Source organism: Helicoverpa armigera, chromosome 27 (genome assembly GCF_030705265.1).
Source record: "Helicoverpa armigera isolate CAAS_96S chromosome 27, ASM3070526v1, whole genome shotgun sequence".
NCBI lineage: Eukaryota > Metazoa > Arthropoda > Insecta > Lepidoptera > Noctuidae > Helicoverpa > Helicoverpa armigera.
In genome coordinates, this window is record NC_087146.1 from 5,438,783 (window position 1) to 5,455,980 (window position 17,198).

At 36.2% G+C, this 17,198-nt stretch overlaps 2 protein-coding genes across 2 annotated transcripts in view; both read left to right on the forward strand.

Moving 5' to 3' along the window:
* Positions 1–14,853, forward strand: part of Rhea (rhea) — a 133,247-nt gene extending 118,394 nt beyond the window's left edge. Inside the window, exons 55-62 of the mRNA XM_064042082.1 lie at positions 1,185–1,304; positions 1,734–1,943; positions 2,763–2,941; positions 3,589–3,747; positions 5,206–5,634; positions 7,099–7,131; positions 8,744–8,881; positions 10,364–14,853. Coding sequence (XP_063898152.1) covers positions 1,185–1,304; positions 1,734–1,943; positions 2,763–2,941; positions 3,589–3,747; positions 5,206–5,634; positions 7,099–7,131; positions 8,744–8,881; positions 10,364–11,297 — 2,202 coding nt within the window. The 3' untranslated portion in view covers positions 11,298–14,853. The remainder of the gene's footprint in view (positions 1–1,184; positions 1,305–1,733; positions 1,944–2,762; positions 2,942–3,588; positions 3,748–5,205; positions 5,635–7,098; positions 7,132–8,743; positions 8,882–10,363) is intronic.
* LOC110369644 (fibrohexamerin) overlaps positions 1–17,198 on the forward strand; it is a 47,521-nt gene that overhangs the window by 27,121 nt on the left and 3,202 nt on the right. Inside the window, exon 2 of the mRNA XM_064042083.1 lies at positions 16,854–16,914. Within this exon, the coding sequence (XP_063898153.1) occupies positions 16,869–16,914 (46 nt within the window). The 5' untranslated portion in view covers positions 16,854–16,868. The remainder of the gene's footprint in view (positions 1–16,853; positions 16,915–17,198) is intronic.

Consider the following 17,198-nt stretch of genomic DNA (forward strand, 5'->3'; position numbering starts at 1 on the left):
TCTCTTCTATGTATATTTATTTACTGTGCACAAAACTTCAGGATATAGTCTGTTTATTAAATTAGTGTTGCTACATACAAATATTAGTCAATAATTTGAATAAGCTGGCAATATTTCTTGATAATTTAGAGATTCTTTTATAAATAAGGTTTTTAATAAAAATAAAATATATAATTACCTACTAATTTAGTAAACCGACTGTACCAACGACATCTATCGTCAAAAAACTTTAAAAAAGGAAGTATGGAGAAGAAGCCCAAAAGTTAAAGGAACCGGATGTTGCGAAAAGAAAAACTGCCGCAGTGTCGTTGAGATATGTTTGATATTCTTGGTTGTATCGTTTTGCATCACCCAGGAATCAAACATATTACACATCGATACCGGCGCCCTCTACTGGAAGAACGACGGAATATATGAAGATTTTACTACATTGTGTTCCTAACTGGTTACTAATGTTTTCTTGTTTTTTGTATGTCTGTCTGTCTCTCTTTGTGTTTCATGTCTAACTTTCTATTTTAATTTTTAAAAGCATAAAAATGTTATAATTTTTTAATGCTCATAATCCTACTAATATTATAAACGCGAAAGTTTGTATGTATGGATGTATGGATGTTTGTTACTCTTTCACGCAAAAACTACTGAATGGATTTTAATGAAACTTTACAATAATATAGCTTATACATCAGAATAACACATAGGCTACAATTTGTAAACATATTGTTCGAAATACTAAACCTGCGCAGACGAAGTCGCGGGCACCAGCTTGTTGTAAATAGTTTATCACTTACGTCTTATGTGTAAGTGCTGGACCACCTTTTACATTTTACTGTCAATTTCTTGTCTATCATTATTTTGTTTTTTATATTCTTTCTCATGTTTAACGAAAGATGGAGGAACTCGTCATGACAATGCACCATCCAAGAGCTGTCTATATACGGCCTTTCACAATATCCTATCTTACTATAGATTTGCTTATTACAAGTAACGTCAAATTCCTTTCTCTAGCAAATATTGGATAGATAGAATATTAGTTATGACTGTTAGTCGATCAAGCGGCTGTTACTTAGCCTCTATATAACGATCTTTTGTGGCTGAATAACCGACATTTTTTGTGCAAGAAAGTGCATCATCTGACCTAGATTCTCTGTGGCCAATGATGATATAATGATGATAACGTTCACCAGGAAGCAGATGAGAGCCTGAACTTCGATGAGATGATCCTGGAAGCTGCGAAGTCTATCATTGCGGCCACATCGGCCCTCGTGCGAGCTGCCTCGGCCGCTCAGAGAGAGCTTATTGATCAGGTATTGTATTAATTAATACTTTATAATGTATACCTGTTATGTACTTCCTTTTATACTTTATTATGTACTCCCGTAATTTGATTCCTTTATGTACTTCCTTTTATACTTCCTTATGTGCTCCCCCTTATATACTTCCTCATGTATATAAGGGAACTCCCCTTATGTAGGTACTTACCTTATGGACTTTCTTATGTACTCCCCTTATGTACTGCCTTATGTGCTCTCCTTATAATCTTCCTTTTATTCTTCCTTATGTACTCCCCTTATATACTTCCATTATACAATACACCTATATTGTAATCCCTTATCTTCTCTAATCTATAAACTTTCTTATGTACTTCCTTATCAAAAATTTTACTACAACTATATTTCTATCAATTCCTAAAAATATAAAGGTACATTCCATACAACACATTCATTTCTCTCCAGGGCAAAGTAGCCAGGCGTCCCACCTCATCATCAGACGATGGCCAATGGTCCGAAGGTCTGGTCAGCGCCGCCCGTCTAGTGGCAGCCGCGGCCCACTCGCTGGTGGAAGCCGGCAGTGCACTGGTCCAGGGTGCAGGGTCTGAAGAACGCCTCATATCCAGTGCTAGGCAGGTGGCCTCCAGCACTGCTCAGCTGCTTGTCGCTTGTAAGGTAAGACATCATCAGAGTCAGTGTCGCTGGTGGAAGCTAGTGCACTGGTCCAGGGTGCAGGGTCGGAAGAACGCCTCATATCCAGTGCTAGACAGGTGGCCTCAGCACTGCTCAGCTGCTGGTCGCTTGTAAGGTAAGACATCATCAGACGAAGGTCACTCGCTGGTGGAAGCTAGTGCACTGGTCCAGGGTGCAGGGTCTGAAGAACGCCTCATATCCAGTGCTAGGTGGCATCCAGCACTGCTCAGCTGCTGGTCGCTTGTAAGGTAAGACATCATCAGACCAGTGGCTAGAAGGCTTGGTCATCATCTCCCTAGCCTTTTCCCAACTATGTTGGTGTCGGATACCAGTCTTACCGGATGTAGCTGAGTATCAGTGTTTTACAAGGAGCGACTGCCTATCTGACCTCCTCAATCCAGTTACCCGGGCAACCCAACACCCCTTGGTAAGACTGGTGTCAGACTACCCGTAATGACTGCCACAGATGTTCAATAACAGCCGGGACCTACAGTTTAACGTGCCACCCGAAACAGTCAGCGTACAAGATATGCTTAGAAAGTACATACAAACTTAGAAAAGTTGCATTGGTACTTGCCTGACCTGGACCCACGCTCTTATACTTGAGAGGTTGGTTCTTTACCCACTAGGCCACCAAGAATTTAAGCATTATTTTTTTGTACTACTTTAATGTTATTAATGTTTAATTTTAAGCAGTGTAAAGTAGTAAAATTGACAATACACCATTGCATAAGTTTCCCCTATAATAATAGTTGTATTTTGTGATAAATAAATAAATGAAAAACTTTCAACCCTTCCCAGGTGAAAGCCGACCCGTCATCAGAATCAACCCGTCGCCTCCAAGCCGCCGGGGCCGAAGTGATACGGTCCACGGACAACCTGGTGCGAGCTGCCCGGGATGCTATACAGACTGAGGAGGAACGGTCTCTAGTGCTTAATAGGCGCATGGTCGGCGGGATTGCGCAGGAGATTGATGCTAGGTAATAATTCGGGAAATATTTGGTTTGTATTTCCAAGGGACTAAAAAAAAGTTTCGAAAGAAAAGTTTCGAAATTAATCAATTACCTGAATCAGGAGTACAGGATTTTAGTAAACTATATCCCCAAAACAAATAATATGCAAACGTAGATTTTTTCGCGATCTATGTTTATCATTATTTAATTCTGATTATTCCGAAAAATATAAATACCTTTTTTATGGGAAATCATCATCAAATAAGAAATCCTCTCCCGCTGTGAGTGCAGCGGTGAGGGAGTGTCAGACTCTTACTGACTAATGCCCGTTTCCACCAACAATCTCTTAATCTAAGTGCCACTTAGAATAAGGGCTCTCCCAATTTTGACATAAATAACTATGTATAAGGGATACCTAAACTTTGGTGAAAACGAAATTCTTATTAAGTGTTCCGTAAATGTTCTTAGGGGATCCCTTGCTTTAGGTATTTGTTGGTGAAAATGGGCATAAAACCCATCATATTCTTTCTTAAGTCATTTATGTGCCAAGGCCGCGGTAACTCGCGCGAACAATCCCGCATCCCAAAATACAGACATATACCTCTATTTTCTCTGTGTTCATATTTATTATTTTTTAAAATGGCGTATATATAAATTTACTCTTCATTCCTCAGATCGGAGGTCCTCCGCATAGAAAAAGAGTTGGAGGAAGCTCGCGGACGCCTCACCGCCATCCGCCAGGCCAAGTACAAGCTGCGGACTGGCGACACCTCGGGGGATGATACCGACACTGACGTGCAGCTGGGCTACACCAGCGATGCCTCGCTACACAGGTAACTCATCATCCGCCAGGCCAAGTACAAGCTGCGGACTGGCGACACCTCGGGGGATGATACCGACACTGACGTGCAGCTGGGCTACACCAGCGATGCCTCGCTACACAGGTAACTCATCATCCGCCAGGCCAAGTACAAGCTGCGGACTGGCGACACCTCGGGGGATGACACCGACACTGACGTGCAGCTGGGCTACACCAGCGATGCCTCGCTACACAGGTAACTCATCATCCGCCAGGCCAAGTACAAGCTGCGGACTGGCGACACCTCGGGGGATGACACCGACACTGACGTGCAGCTGGGCTACACCAGCGATGCCTCGCTACACAGGTAACTCATCATCCGCCAGGCCAAGTACAAGCTGCGGACTGGCGACACCTCGGGGGATGACACCGACACTGACGTGCAGCTGGGCTACACCAGCGATGCCTCGCTACACAGGTAACTCATCATCCGCCAGGCCAAGTACAAGCTGCGGACTGGCGACACCTCGGGGGATGACACCGACACTGACGTGCAGCTGGGCTACACCAGCGATGCCTCGCTACACAGGTAACTCATCATCCGCCAGGCCAAGTACAAGCTGCGGACTGGCGACACCTCGGGGGACGATACCGACACCGACGTGCAGCTGGGCTACACCAGCGATGCCTCCATACACAGGTAACTCATCATCTGCCAAGTACAAGCTGCGGACTGGCGACACCTCGGGGGATGACACCGACACCGACGTGCAGCTGGGCTACACCAGCGATGCCTCGCTACACAGGTAAATAGATATATAATGATGTCCTCCTAGCCGACTATCGGCTACGGCGGCTGTCCTCATGTAAGGAGATCAGCCAACTGCGCAGGACATATTATTAGTGCACGAGCATTTGCTTGGACTGCGGTGCACTCACTATTCCTTCACTCTCATAGCGCGATGGTACGACAATCCGACACCACCGGAGAGAGATCACTAGCGGGACCAACATTTACGCGCTCTCCGATGCACGGGAGTATCAATCACCACTGAGGCAGCTAAAATATAAACTAATATACTGTCAGGGTCAGTCAGAAGCCAGAAAGTCTGACAACCAGTCTTACCAAAGGGCCCTGGTAACTGGGTTGGGAAAGTCAGATAGGTTATCGCTCCTTGTAAAACACTGGTACTCAGCTGCATCCGGTTGGACTGGACCCGACTAAAAGCTGATGATGATTGTAAACCTGAAAGTTTGTATATAGGGATGCCTGTCACGATTCAGGGATCCACCAATCAAATATGCTTCACTATACACGAAGCAACTCGTCATGGCAAGATGACAAGGCGACCCATCTACCAACAGACCCCGCCTCGTGTTGCTTGACCTTATCGCTCGATTCACTATTAAGCAGAAACCAAGAGAGAAATATATACTGTCCGACTTCTTTAGGTATTTTTACGTAACTTGACCAAATATACTTTTCTTCCAGAATGCGGACCCCAAACAGCAGTTTCGTGAACACAACATACAGTCCGAACAGTACCTACTCGCCCCACACGACTCAAACTACCCACAATACCACCAATATATCCTCCCACATTTCTCACCTTAACCAGTCAATTCACGGAACGCCTAGCCAAACTGCAAAATCACCAGTTTCACCCGGATACGGATACACGACCCCAAAAAGTCCCACTGTCCCCGCCAGGCCGGAAAATTACAGTCAGACCAACCAGTCGAGTGTCAACCAGTCGAGTATCAACCAGTCGAGCGTCAACCAGTCGAGTGTCAACCAGTCTTACAGTCAGAACTATAATCAGACTCGCGATGAGAAGCAGTATACGGTTCAGAGTCCGACGTTTTCGAGTTTCAGACCTCAAGAAGATCAGAAGCAGAATTATGAAGGATTTACTACTCGGTAAGTTTTTTGACATTGTTTTGAAAGGAAAAGAAATATGTTGTTTTTGGTGGTGATATTTTGAATTTCTTTCTAATATTTTTTTTTATTTAGAAGTTTGTATATTGAGATAATCATTAATTAAGAAAGGTTATTTATGATAATACTAGAAATATAAATAAGATGACTGATTTAACATAATTGACATAATAAAATCAAAATATTTGAAATACATAAACTATGCGACTAACTAAACAATTTCTCAACTATACCTACTCTACTTTTAGATAATAATTATATTTAATATTCACCACCAAAAACAATAGACAACATTTTATTCGCAATTATTCACACATTTTCTAACAATTATTTCCAAAATTATTAATTCAAAACTTTTGCTTTCCACGCTGCCACGGACACGACAGATGATTAATACAAATATTTTTACTTTTATATACAAAATACTACTGTTTCAATGTGCCTTCAACACTTATGATATGTGCCTATTTAAATTATATATACATATATATTATAGTCTATAAGATTACGGACACAAACATACAAACACCTTGGAAGTCATATACAAGGTTAGAATCTGTTTTTATACAAAATCTTACTTTTACTGGTTATTTTGCGAATTTACCAAAGTTAAAAAATATTCGATTTATTTCAATTTTGTAATTTATTAGGTAAAGTGCAGAATAATCAGTAAAAGTCGGTAAAATTAATTTGTGAAGTAGTACATTTAATGTTTTTAGTAAAACTTAGAAAAACTGTTTTGTAGTTAAAAGCTTATTACACTCTATTCTACACTTTCAAAATTCATTTCCAAAATTTATTGTGAACAGTAAAATAAAAGCATTTTTCTTTATAAAATATATAACGTACACAAATGTATCTCGTGGTGTACTCGCTGTAGCAAACAGTAACACATTGCGCGCGAACATTACTAACATGTCCGCGACACTGCAACCGCCGCGCGAACACATGCTAGCTGTGGACTCTCATAGCGTACACATTTTAAATTCGCGAACAAATGTCGTGTATTTTTGAAGAAAATGCATTTATTTTACTGTCATTCTATGTATCGTGCATGTCATCACGCTTAGCGCAAAAATTATTTGCCTACGCTAAAGCTATTTACCGAATACTTGTTAGAACATAAAATATAGTGGTCATACTTTATACTTTCATAGTTTGTGTTGATAATGACTGGTTAATATACAAAATTAATTAGAACTTACACATATTCGATGATTTATTTCACGAAAATTACTAACGTTTTAAAATTAAATATCTAAAAATTTTCTATTATCAGCTTTGCCCAGTCAATATCAACACAAACCATTCTCAATTTTCTACTATACCCGCACCACAGACTGGTCTAAGTTCTAAGCTTACTTGCCTATCTTTCGGCCTATATTTCAGCCTAGACTTTAATGCTAAAAGAATGCCTAGTTGAGTCTCATGTACGTTTCCTTGCAGAGTTTCTTCAAATGACAGAACGATGAATAAAGAGTAAGTTTTACATGAAAAACTGAGCTTTTTACATACATGCATATATTGTAGTTGATTTTTTTTATCGTTGTTTGTTGGCTATTTAAATAAATAAAGTTGAAAAAATACTCTAAAAATCGCCAGTTTTTGGTAGTCAGTAAAATACAGGATGGTATTTCTATTTTTTACTTTTGAACTCAACAAAATACTGTAAAATATTTTTAAGAGATATAATTTAGTAAAATATCGAAAAAATAATTTATTTTTTCTTTAATTCCATCACATTTCTTTAAGTTTTGTTTGGATAAATCAATTACTTACTACAAAAAGTTCATGACGGGTAGTCTGAATTCAGAATGTCAGACTACTTAGATTGCCCGAGTATTGAGAATATTAGATAAGCAGTCTTTCCATGTGGCACAATTATACTCCGCAGGAAAACTAGAAAAGGCAGTAAACAGCAACTCATTTATTTACATTGCCCTCAAAAATCTAAAGTCAACTACACACATGCAAATGAAACAGAATGTAAATAATATATTTGTGCGTCTGAGCTTGCCCTCCGCTTTGTGATATGCGAGGAACGTTTGCGCTGCCCTTTGTACATATATATATTATTGCTTGAGTTTTATTTATTATATACAGAAAAAAAACACCCCCATTATCTTGCATTTTGGACCCAAAAATACCCTTTTATATTTGCATCAATCCAATCATCATCTTGGATATTCAAAATCATCAAAATGGCCACGATTGAACTGTAAAAACTATTTAAAATGTACCTTTATAAATGCCAGATTTTTATCAATCGAACACTATTCTATGTACCGATAAAAATTACTAAGTTTTTCAATTCAACATAGAACAAAAAAGTAGTAATTTTAATACTATTTATCTAAGCAAAAGCAGAATATATTTATCCATGATGCTTATCGTCAAACATCTCTTTTTAAAATCACTTAAGATTATCGATAAAAAATATCGATAAATCGACAAACACATTATCCCATCTCTAAAAAATGTCGTTAATAAAAAGCCACGCTTGCCCCCAACGCTCCTAACATATACCCAAGCGGACCAAAACATCGTTCTGTACATATACTGTGTATTATAGCTTTGAACCTATGTACTGTGTACCTATGTACTGTGTACTTATGTACTGTGTACTCTACACTAACTAGGCATGACTCACTTATGTACTCAATTCTGTGTGTTATTTGTGGTGGTACAGAATTTTATCGAAACTGAATTATCGGTGTTAAAAAAACGTTATTATAAATCTGCTCACTTCCATAAAAGCATTCCATATATTTTACAGTATGTATGTTACCTTTCGGCTGTCATTTGAACATTTTTGGCAGTCGTTACGGGTAGTCAGAAGCTGGGTTGAGGAGGTCAGATAGGCAGTCGCTCCTTGTGGCACACTGGTACTCAGCTGCATCCGGTTAGACTGGAAGCCGACCCCAACATAGTTGGGAAAAGGCTCGGCAGATGATAATATACTATGAACCCTAGATCTAATTTAGAAAGCTTATTACAAAATCAAGATCGAATCGAGAATATTTTCTATGCCACCACTTATAACGTAACTAATAAAAACTTCTGACTAACGTGCATGGGGTTGCTTCACAAGGACAAGCCTAGAGGAAGTGACGGTTCGGGCCCTAACCCTCCCCGAAGTGAGGACTGCTCGCCTGGTGGGTGAGGAACGCATTCCCTACAAGCGCGAGACTCCGCCCCCGCCACCCCCGCGCAGGGCCTCTCTACTTAGGTGCGAGGAGCGCAAATGACTTCGGTTTGTCTGACATTACTTTTATATTTTTTGCACCGGGTTGCCAGGTTTTGTGTTGTCTCCAATTTTGGGTTGGGGTGTTTCGTTTTGCGTTAAGATTATATTGGTATTGTTTCATTCATTTTGGTTGTTTTAAAGTAAAAAATGGGCGTCAAAAAAAATCAAGTAATAAATTGGTGACGTATTTTCTCATCTTGCATATGATGAAAAGGGAATTGATTAACTGATTATAATTTTGATAAGATGGAAATCACCAATGACTGAATAAATGTGAAGGAAAACATCTCGAGCCTGGACCCGAAAGTCTAAAATCGCCCCCGCTTTAAGCAAGCGTGGTGATTAACGCTCATTCCTTCTCTGTGTGAGAAGAGGCCTTTGCCCTGCAGTGGGACGTTAAAAAGGCTGATGATGATGATGATGACATGATGACACTCAAAATTAAATAAAACTTAACTTACAATCCATCAGCGTCTACTTCAAAAATCATAAACAAAGTTTGTATAACAAAATCATACTGGTTATTTCTGGAACCCATTATTTTCCCCTGGCAACCTACTGGGATAGGTAATGGGCATATTTGTGCTAATTTAGCACTTGACACCATCACTGACGGGAGAAGCAGCCATTTTGTTCGGCGGTCGGTAAAATGGGATACTAGTGAACGAATGAGTGAATGATTTTACTGTGAATGAAATGAAGAAGACTGATTTAATGATGAATGAATGAGTGATCAGAATGATGAATGAATATTAAGAATTTTAGATTAAAAATAAGACGTGTGATTATTTTAATCTTCAAGTAAAGAGTCTTCAAGTAAAAAGTCAAAAATATATGTATGATGAGGATGACAAGTGAATGAATGATAGACTCGGTCCTGAAATAATTTTGTGTTTATAACATTTTTGGTTTTTAACTAAAATTAATGTGTAACTAATATTGTTTTAATGTCAGAAACTTTCTTTACTAATAAATTGTTTTATAATAATTTTGTTCGCCTTGAAAACTAATTCTTCATAACTATGGTTCTGGCATGGCATGTCGGTGTTAGTGTCTAACTCTTTCCGGGGAGCTATCTGTGGGGTCTAACTACATCACTTATTGTACAGCAATATTGCTCTAATACTTTGTTAGGTTATGACAAGTTTTTGAAAACAGGGATATAATTACATTCAGGGTTTTAATTGAATTGAAATTGGGGTGGGTTTTTAATTGGATATAATAATTCTGTCTTGTGCTGTTTGTGGGTAAATAAAAAAGATATTATACTGTGAGTTAGATAATAGTTTTTTTTAGTGAGCAGAAAAATAATTGCCTTAAGAAGTTACAATTCTTTGTGTTTGAAAAGCACTGTCTTTGTTTTTTTAAATATTTTTTTAACTTAGAATTTTTTTATTCACCCCCAAACACCACAAGCTATATAACCCATAATCAACCTCTAACCGACTAATGGCAACATTACAGCTACGAGACCCGCCTCTACGACACCCCCAGACCCCTGGACATCCGCACCGAGCAACAAGAGACCTCGCAATACGACTACAAAGAACACAAGTACTCCTACGAGGCCCCCAAGACCCCATTAAGCCCTAAATTCAACGCTAGAGAACTCAAATTTGACGACAAAGAACCTATCTACTCCACACTCAAAAAACCCTTCGACGGTGTCGGTCAGACCTTTTCTGAACATCAGAAGTCTACTGAAGCTATTCCTGGTGGGACTAAACATTCTGAGTATAAGATACATAGTGAGTCTTACCAGTCGTATCCCAAAACGGAATACAGTAAGATGGAGTTCCGTGAAGATGTGAAGTCACCTTTTACTTCGACCCCAAAATTCGATCGGTCGACCGAGTTAGTGAAGGCAGCTACGCCAGATTATGACAGAATCGCTTCTCCTTATAAAGAAACTTCCAGTTACGGAGGACCGAATTACATGGAAGAAACTACAACAGAAGTCAAAGAAATACCCAACGGTACCCAAAAAATTACAACTACAAAAATATACAGCTCATCTCCAGTTAATTTGACAACTACCAGTACTAAGTATGAACCGATCAGACTTGACGGTATCGATGAATTGTCCAAGTCATTCGATAATGACTCGAAATACAGCACTTTGGACTCTCGCTTTAACACTTTAGAGTCCAAAATGAGTTCAGACACCAGTCGGTCTTTCATGAGACCTTCAGAATTCCAATCCTCCGATTATCAGACCACCACAAACGTGACCAAAGTCAAAAAACCCTCAGAACTGGTGAAAGAAATTGACTCGCTAGACAAGAAGTTCTCGAAACAGACTATAACGTCAGAAACTATTGAAAGAAAGTCTGTCATGACAAGTTCTCATAAGTCAGAATCTTCGTCCACCGTTACTAAAAAGTTCGGCAATTTCTAAGGTGCGTCTAACTTTTATAAGTCTGTGGTAATATGCTTCTGAAATACCGCTAGGAATTATTTTTACTGCAAGTAGTTTTTATGCGATTTTTAGGTACTTTTTTTACCCTGGTAATTTTTTTTATTTTAATTTTTTACCATGGTAAAAAATCTTAAAAAATGGAAATAAAAAATAATTTCCTAGCGGTATTGTGTTCGTAATTTAAGTGTTGAAACTAAAAGGACTATGCACGTTTTTGAAAATGATTGAAAATATTTATTTATATTGATTAATAATGAAATGTTTGTGATTCGATGTTTTCTAAATGTCTCGAAATTTTCGGTAGATATTTTGACTTTGAGTTGCACAATTACAGGGTCCCGAAATGTATGCAAAATACCTTACAAAATATATTATTTTTGTTCTAAAATTTCGTCAATTCGAATCTCATTATTGCAATATGACTGTATAAATTATAAAAATATGCATTTGAAAAATTTCAAAGTCAAAATATCTATCACTGAGAAATGTATAATAAAATGTTGTATATTAAGTAAAAATCTCGAAATTGCCTAAAAAAATAACAAAAGTTTGTCTATTTAAAAATGTTTGTTTGTTGTTTTTGATCTAACATTTTTTTAAACTGCCAGAGACTAATACCTACTACTCGTTTTTTTAGAAACTAAAAAAAATTCAATAACTTAAAAAAAAAACTTAAAGTAATAATAAAAAAAAATGTTAGATTATAAATGCAAACTAAACATTGCCTAAATTTCGAGCTGTATATTAAAAATATAAGGTGCTAAAATTTATTTAAAAAACTCGTGTCTTAGCCAGCCTTACGGTTTTGGAATTCAATTATTAATTGTTGTTAAAATTATACTTGGACTTAGTGGTGGCAAAGACCAATTTCCCACTGTTGGGCAATAAGGACTCACTATTGGGCAAGGAATAAATAAAAAGTTATTTAAATTTACTATACATGACTTAAAGGTTAAACCACTTGTCTTTAAAGAGAAATTTTGATAAATAACAATAATAAAAGGTAATTATTTCCAGGCAAATATTTTACACAGAATTTTGACAATAACATTCCAAAAATGTTTGCATAAATAAAAATAAAACATAGGATACTGTTATAAAATATTTTACCTAAAAGGCAGCATTCATAAAAAAATATATAACTTTATCGCCACTAAGTCGCAGGTACCCACAGCTGGGCAAATTGCCCACGCTTCACAAAGTGCTAGCCCCACGGGGTCCTTATATTATATGCCTTCGAACCGAAGAGTGCCATTAACTAATATTGTTATATTTCATTATTTTTGTGCCTTTTCATATTATATAACAACGTTTTTATGGGCTGTATAATATAAAAAATATTTACAAAAAATATATGACAGAATAAATAAATATGCCTTATTAAAAAAAAATAAAAGCTATGCAATAAACCAGGCAACTATAAACTAAACTATAAAATTATAGAATTAATAAAAATTATATAAAACAAAATATACAGCCCAATTTATGAAACAATGTGCCATTTTCAGAATATATTTAATTTTATAAATTATTATTAATATACATTTTTATGAAAAAATAAATATTATACTAACTGAATCATAATTCGCGGTGTCCTGTTAATTGTCATACAAACTTGTAAAGATATATTGAAAAAAATACACAAAAAAAAGATTAATTAATATAAAGTATTGAAAAGCAGCTAAAATATAATAACCTTTCTACATTAACAGGAGACTGCGAAAAAACAGTGATCGAATGGTGCAATTATTTTAAAAATATACTAAAAACTAAACTAAATATAAATAAAAACGGATTTTTAATACTAATTACACTAAGATTTAACCGAAAAACTTGGCCGACACTCAGTTAAAATGACAGTTCAGTGTCGGCCAAATGGTTAACGCAGCTTACAAAATTAACGCATTTATATAAAAAAAAAACTATATTTATAAACAAAATTTTATTTTTTCGTTGTTTTTATTTTTAGCGTAGCGATGGTGTCGACTGGTGAAGTTTCGTGAAAGAAATGTATATGAAATATAAATTAAAATAAGATATTATTTAAAAATCTATGAGTAAATATTAACTTAATTATTTGAAGTAGTTTCGCACTAATATTCAATTTAATGAAATATTTAAACATGGATATTATGTAACATTTTTATATTAATATAAATCTGTGTGTCGGATTGTCGGACAAAATTTTTATGTTTCATATAACGTGCCTTATGATTCGCAGCTTGAACAACTTTTTTCTATAAACATTCAAGTGTTTAATTTGAGTATATTATAAAAATATATTTATATTATAATATATAACAGTGTACTCGTTAGCATAGGTGCCCGCGAAAGCGATTCGTCCACTGAAGGTAACTAAACACCAATTCTCATAGTTTAGAGCATAAAAATATAAATTTATATGTAGACTTTACTATATAAACAATGTATTTTGTACCCGCCATTGCGTATATTCAGTAAAACGACAAATTACTCTGAAAACTGAAATCATCTGACTAGCCTTTTTCCAACTATGTTGGGGTCGGCTTCCAATCTCACCAGAGGCAGCTGAGTACAGGTGTTTTACAAGGAGCGACTGCTTATCTGACCTTCACAACACAGTTGCCCGGACAACCCAATACGCCTATGTAAGACTAATTGTCTTACTGGCTATTCTGACTACTCGTAACAACTGCCAAAGATATTCAATGACAGCAGTCTGAAAACTAAAGTTTCGGAGTAATTTCTCGTTAATATATACAGACAAGTATAAATAAATATAAGTGTATTGACAAAACCAGCGCTATAATATGCTGAAGTTTGAATATTCTTACCAGAAATTATTATTATAAGAAAATATAAAAATGCCTTATATGGTAATTACCTTAAATGGTAAAATATTACCTTGTATGGTAAATTATAGGGCGTTACCACGAGCAAATAGTTCGTGTCGGGCTAAAGCGTGTCTTATTAATATTAATTGTAATACTGTACTATTTGTAATCTATATTCTTGTATAAGTCGTAGTTAAAAGCGCTCAGAAAAAAATCAAAGAAATATTTCTCTATGTGTCGAATTTGTGTCAGAAATCCGACATTTTAGAGAAAATTCAATTTTACTTCCATATTTTTGACTTTATATGATGTCATGTTTCAGTTTTAAGAAATCTGACATTCGTTTTGAATATTTTAATATTTGAAAATATTTTTTTCATCTGATAACACTAGTGGCCATTTTTGATAAGACTATAATGGCTTTTTCTGAGCGCTTTTACATACGAAATTAACTTGTAAACTCATAATATATACTATTATATTATACTAATTAATGATAGCTATATACACACTATTTACTAGTTTTTGATACATCTTGAGTACATCAATAAAAAAATCTCTTTAAAACCAAATGGAACGTAATTTTACTAATTTTTTATTGTTTAAACTTTAAAAAGATCACTTGGTATTTTATTTGTTAATATTATGTTGAATTTTATGTACGGTAGCTAGTTGTAAGCTTGTATGGTGGTCGTGTCAATGTAATAAACTTGTAACTAATATGTATTGGCGTTTTATTTCTTTCCGACTTCCCAAAAAGGATGTTGGATTAAGTGCATAGACCATAACTGGAGAATTAATATTAAGTGTACAGTTACAAAGTCAAATTTACAAGCATGAATGTCAAAAATTATAAATAAGGTTGATTCTAGTTGCCCATTCCAAAAGTAGCGTCCTATGGAGAAGAACGGGCAAGAAACTCCATGGTTACTCTAAAAATAATAGGTATTACAGTTTGTATGTATTGATACATATTACAATAACATGCGAAGATAATCAGAATCACAATAGACAAAAAATATAAGAAAAAAAAAACAAAATTAAAATGCTACATGGTTCACATTTACAAATCGGTTTATATTTATACGAGTACAAAGTTACAAACAACGCAATATTTTGATTGAATCTGCAAAAACATAAATTAAGTCTAGAATGTTCTAAAAATTCCTGAAATCTGACCAATAAACAACATCTGTTTCATAATTCGCTGAAATTCATGAGTAATTGAAAAATTTGAAGTATTTAATCACAAAACAAACACTATAAATAAGGTGAACGTATTGAATCAATATTTGTTTTCAATTCGGGGCCAATGACGCAGAGAACAGACTTAATACGCAGATGGTATATGAAAACATATTTATAGAATCAGTTGCTGAAATGATGATGATGTCCTCCCAGCCGATTATCGGCCACGGAGGTTGTAAGGAGATCAGTCAGCTGCGCAGGACATATTATAGTGCACAAGCATTTGCGCAGACACAGGTGCACTCATATACCTCACAGCCCGATGGGCCGGTAACCCGACACGACCGGATAGAGATAAGGTGCAGGACTGACATTTACATGCTCTCCGTCGCACAGGTGTATCAATCACCATCTTCCAGACTTCGGGCTGCTTTGTGAAAGTTTCTAGAATCTAGAACCCAAAAAGCGATTTCAGCCCGACCCGGGAATCGAACCCGAGACCTCGTGCTCAGCAGCCCTTGCGACAGCTAGACCAACGATGCAGTTATCTCCAGAGCAAGGATCTACACAGTACCTGAGATCTTCATGTCCATCTCAATTGGTACTTCAGATTAAGCCTGAAAACGTGACAAACTAACTTAATAATGACTCGAAGTATCTATATTCAAACTGATTTTCCTCTTAGGTATAGATAAGGGAACATAGGTACCGGTAATCGAATTAGCGATCCCTGCAGTCCTGCTTGCAACCACTAAGCCAATAGGTAACATTCAAACGATGCAAACAAATAGGTAGGTACAGACAATAATATAATTAAATTAGATACAATAACTTTCATAATTCTTGTTTAATTATGTATTGTATTGTGTATGTTATGGGTTCAATCAAGCTATTGTTTTTAACGTGGATTCTACCGTTTACCAATGGCGGTATAATTTTTGAAAGTAAACTAAGTACATCGACCTTTATCAAATTAGGATCAAGCTAGAGTCACTGACTACAACTATGTCTACCTATCTAACTCTTGCAAAACACTACTTTCCGAGCATAAGAACGTGCATGCTACCACGGTTCATGCAATGCAATCTGGTGACAGATAGACGGACGGACAATGAAGACTTAGGTAAGGGACCATAAAAGGTTGAATACACGCAAAATAAGTTAGGTGAGTCTTGTTATTGTTATCAATCTGCAACTGATGGTTTACAAAAAAAACAAGGCCTTGGTATGAGCGCCTACAAAAAGAAACAGGCAATTTAAATTTCAAATCGTCTGTTTATTTATGTAATACGACAATACCTACCATTAATATCTTCTATCTAACATACGCACAGACAAAAATGACTGAAAAATGATAAATAATTATTATTACAAACAATGCCAGCTTTAATTGGAGCAATTGTTTAAACAAAATAAATATTCCTTTTAACAAAGTTATTAATTGCGCTCTGCTTTGTCAATATGTAATAACATTTTATTGTTTTCTGTTAAAATGTTCGTTAGTCGTTGTTCGCACACATTTTGAATTGGACGTGTCCAATTTGGGAAAATGGCGAAGGTTTTGGTTATTTTCTCCTTGGCGGTTTTTTCGGCTGGTAAGACTTTTTAATTTTAATAGTTTTTCAATTGATTCAGAAGAAGCTCATGGCGGCATGATTGCATCATAATAATGATCCTTTTTATCTTAGATGCCATTGACTATAAGGAATCTTGCAATACCTATCTACTTTTAAAAAACTTAACGTAAGTAACTGCACAAAGCTTAAAAGCTACCTATTAAAAACTTTATTATCCTTACTGATGTTATAAATCCAAACTAATATTATAAATGCGAAAGTAACTCTGTCTGTCTGTCTGTCTGTCTTTCTGTCTCTCTGTC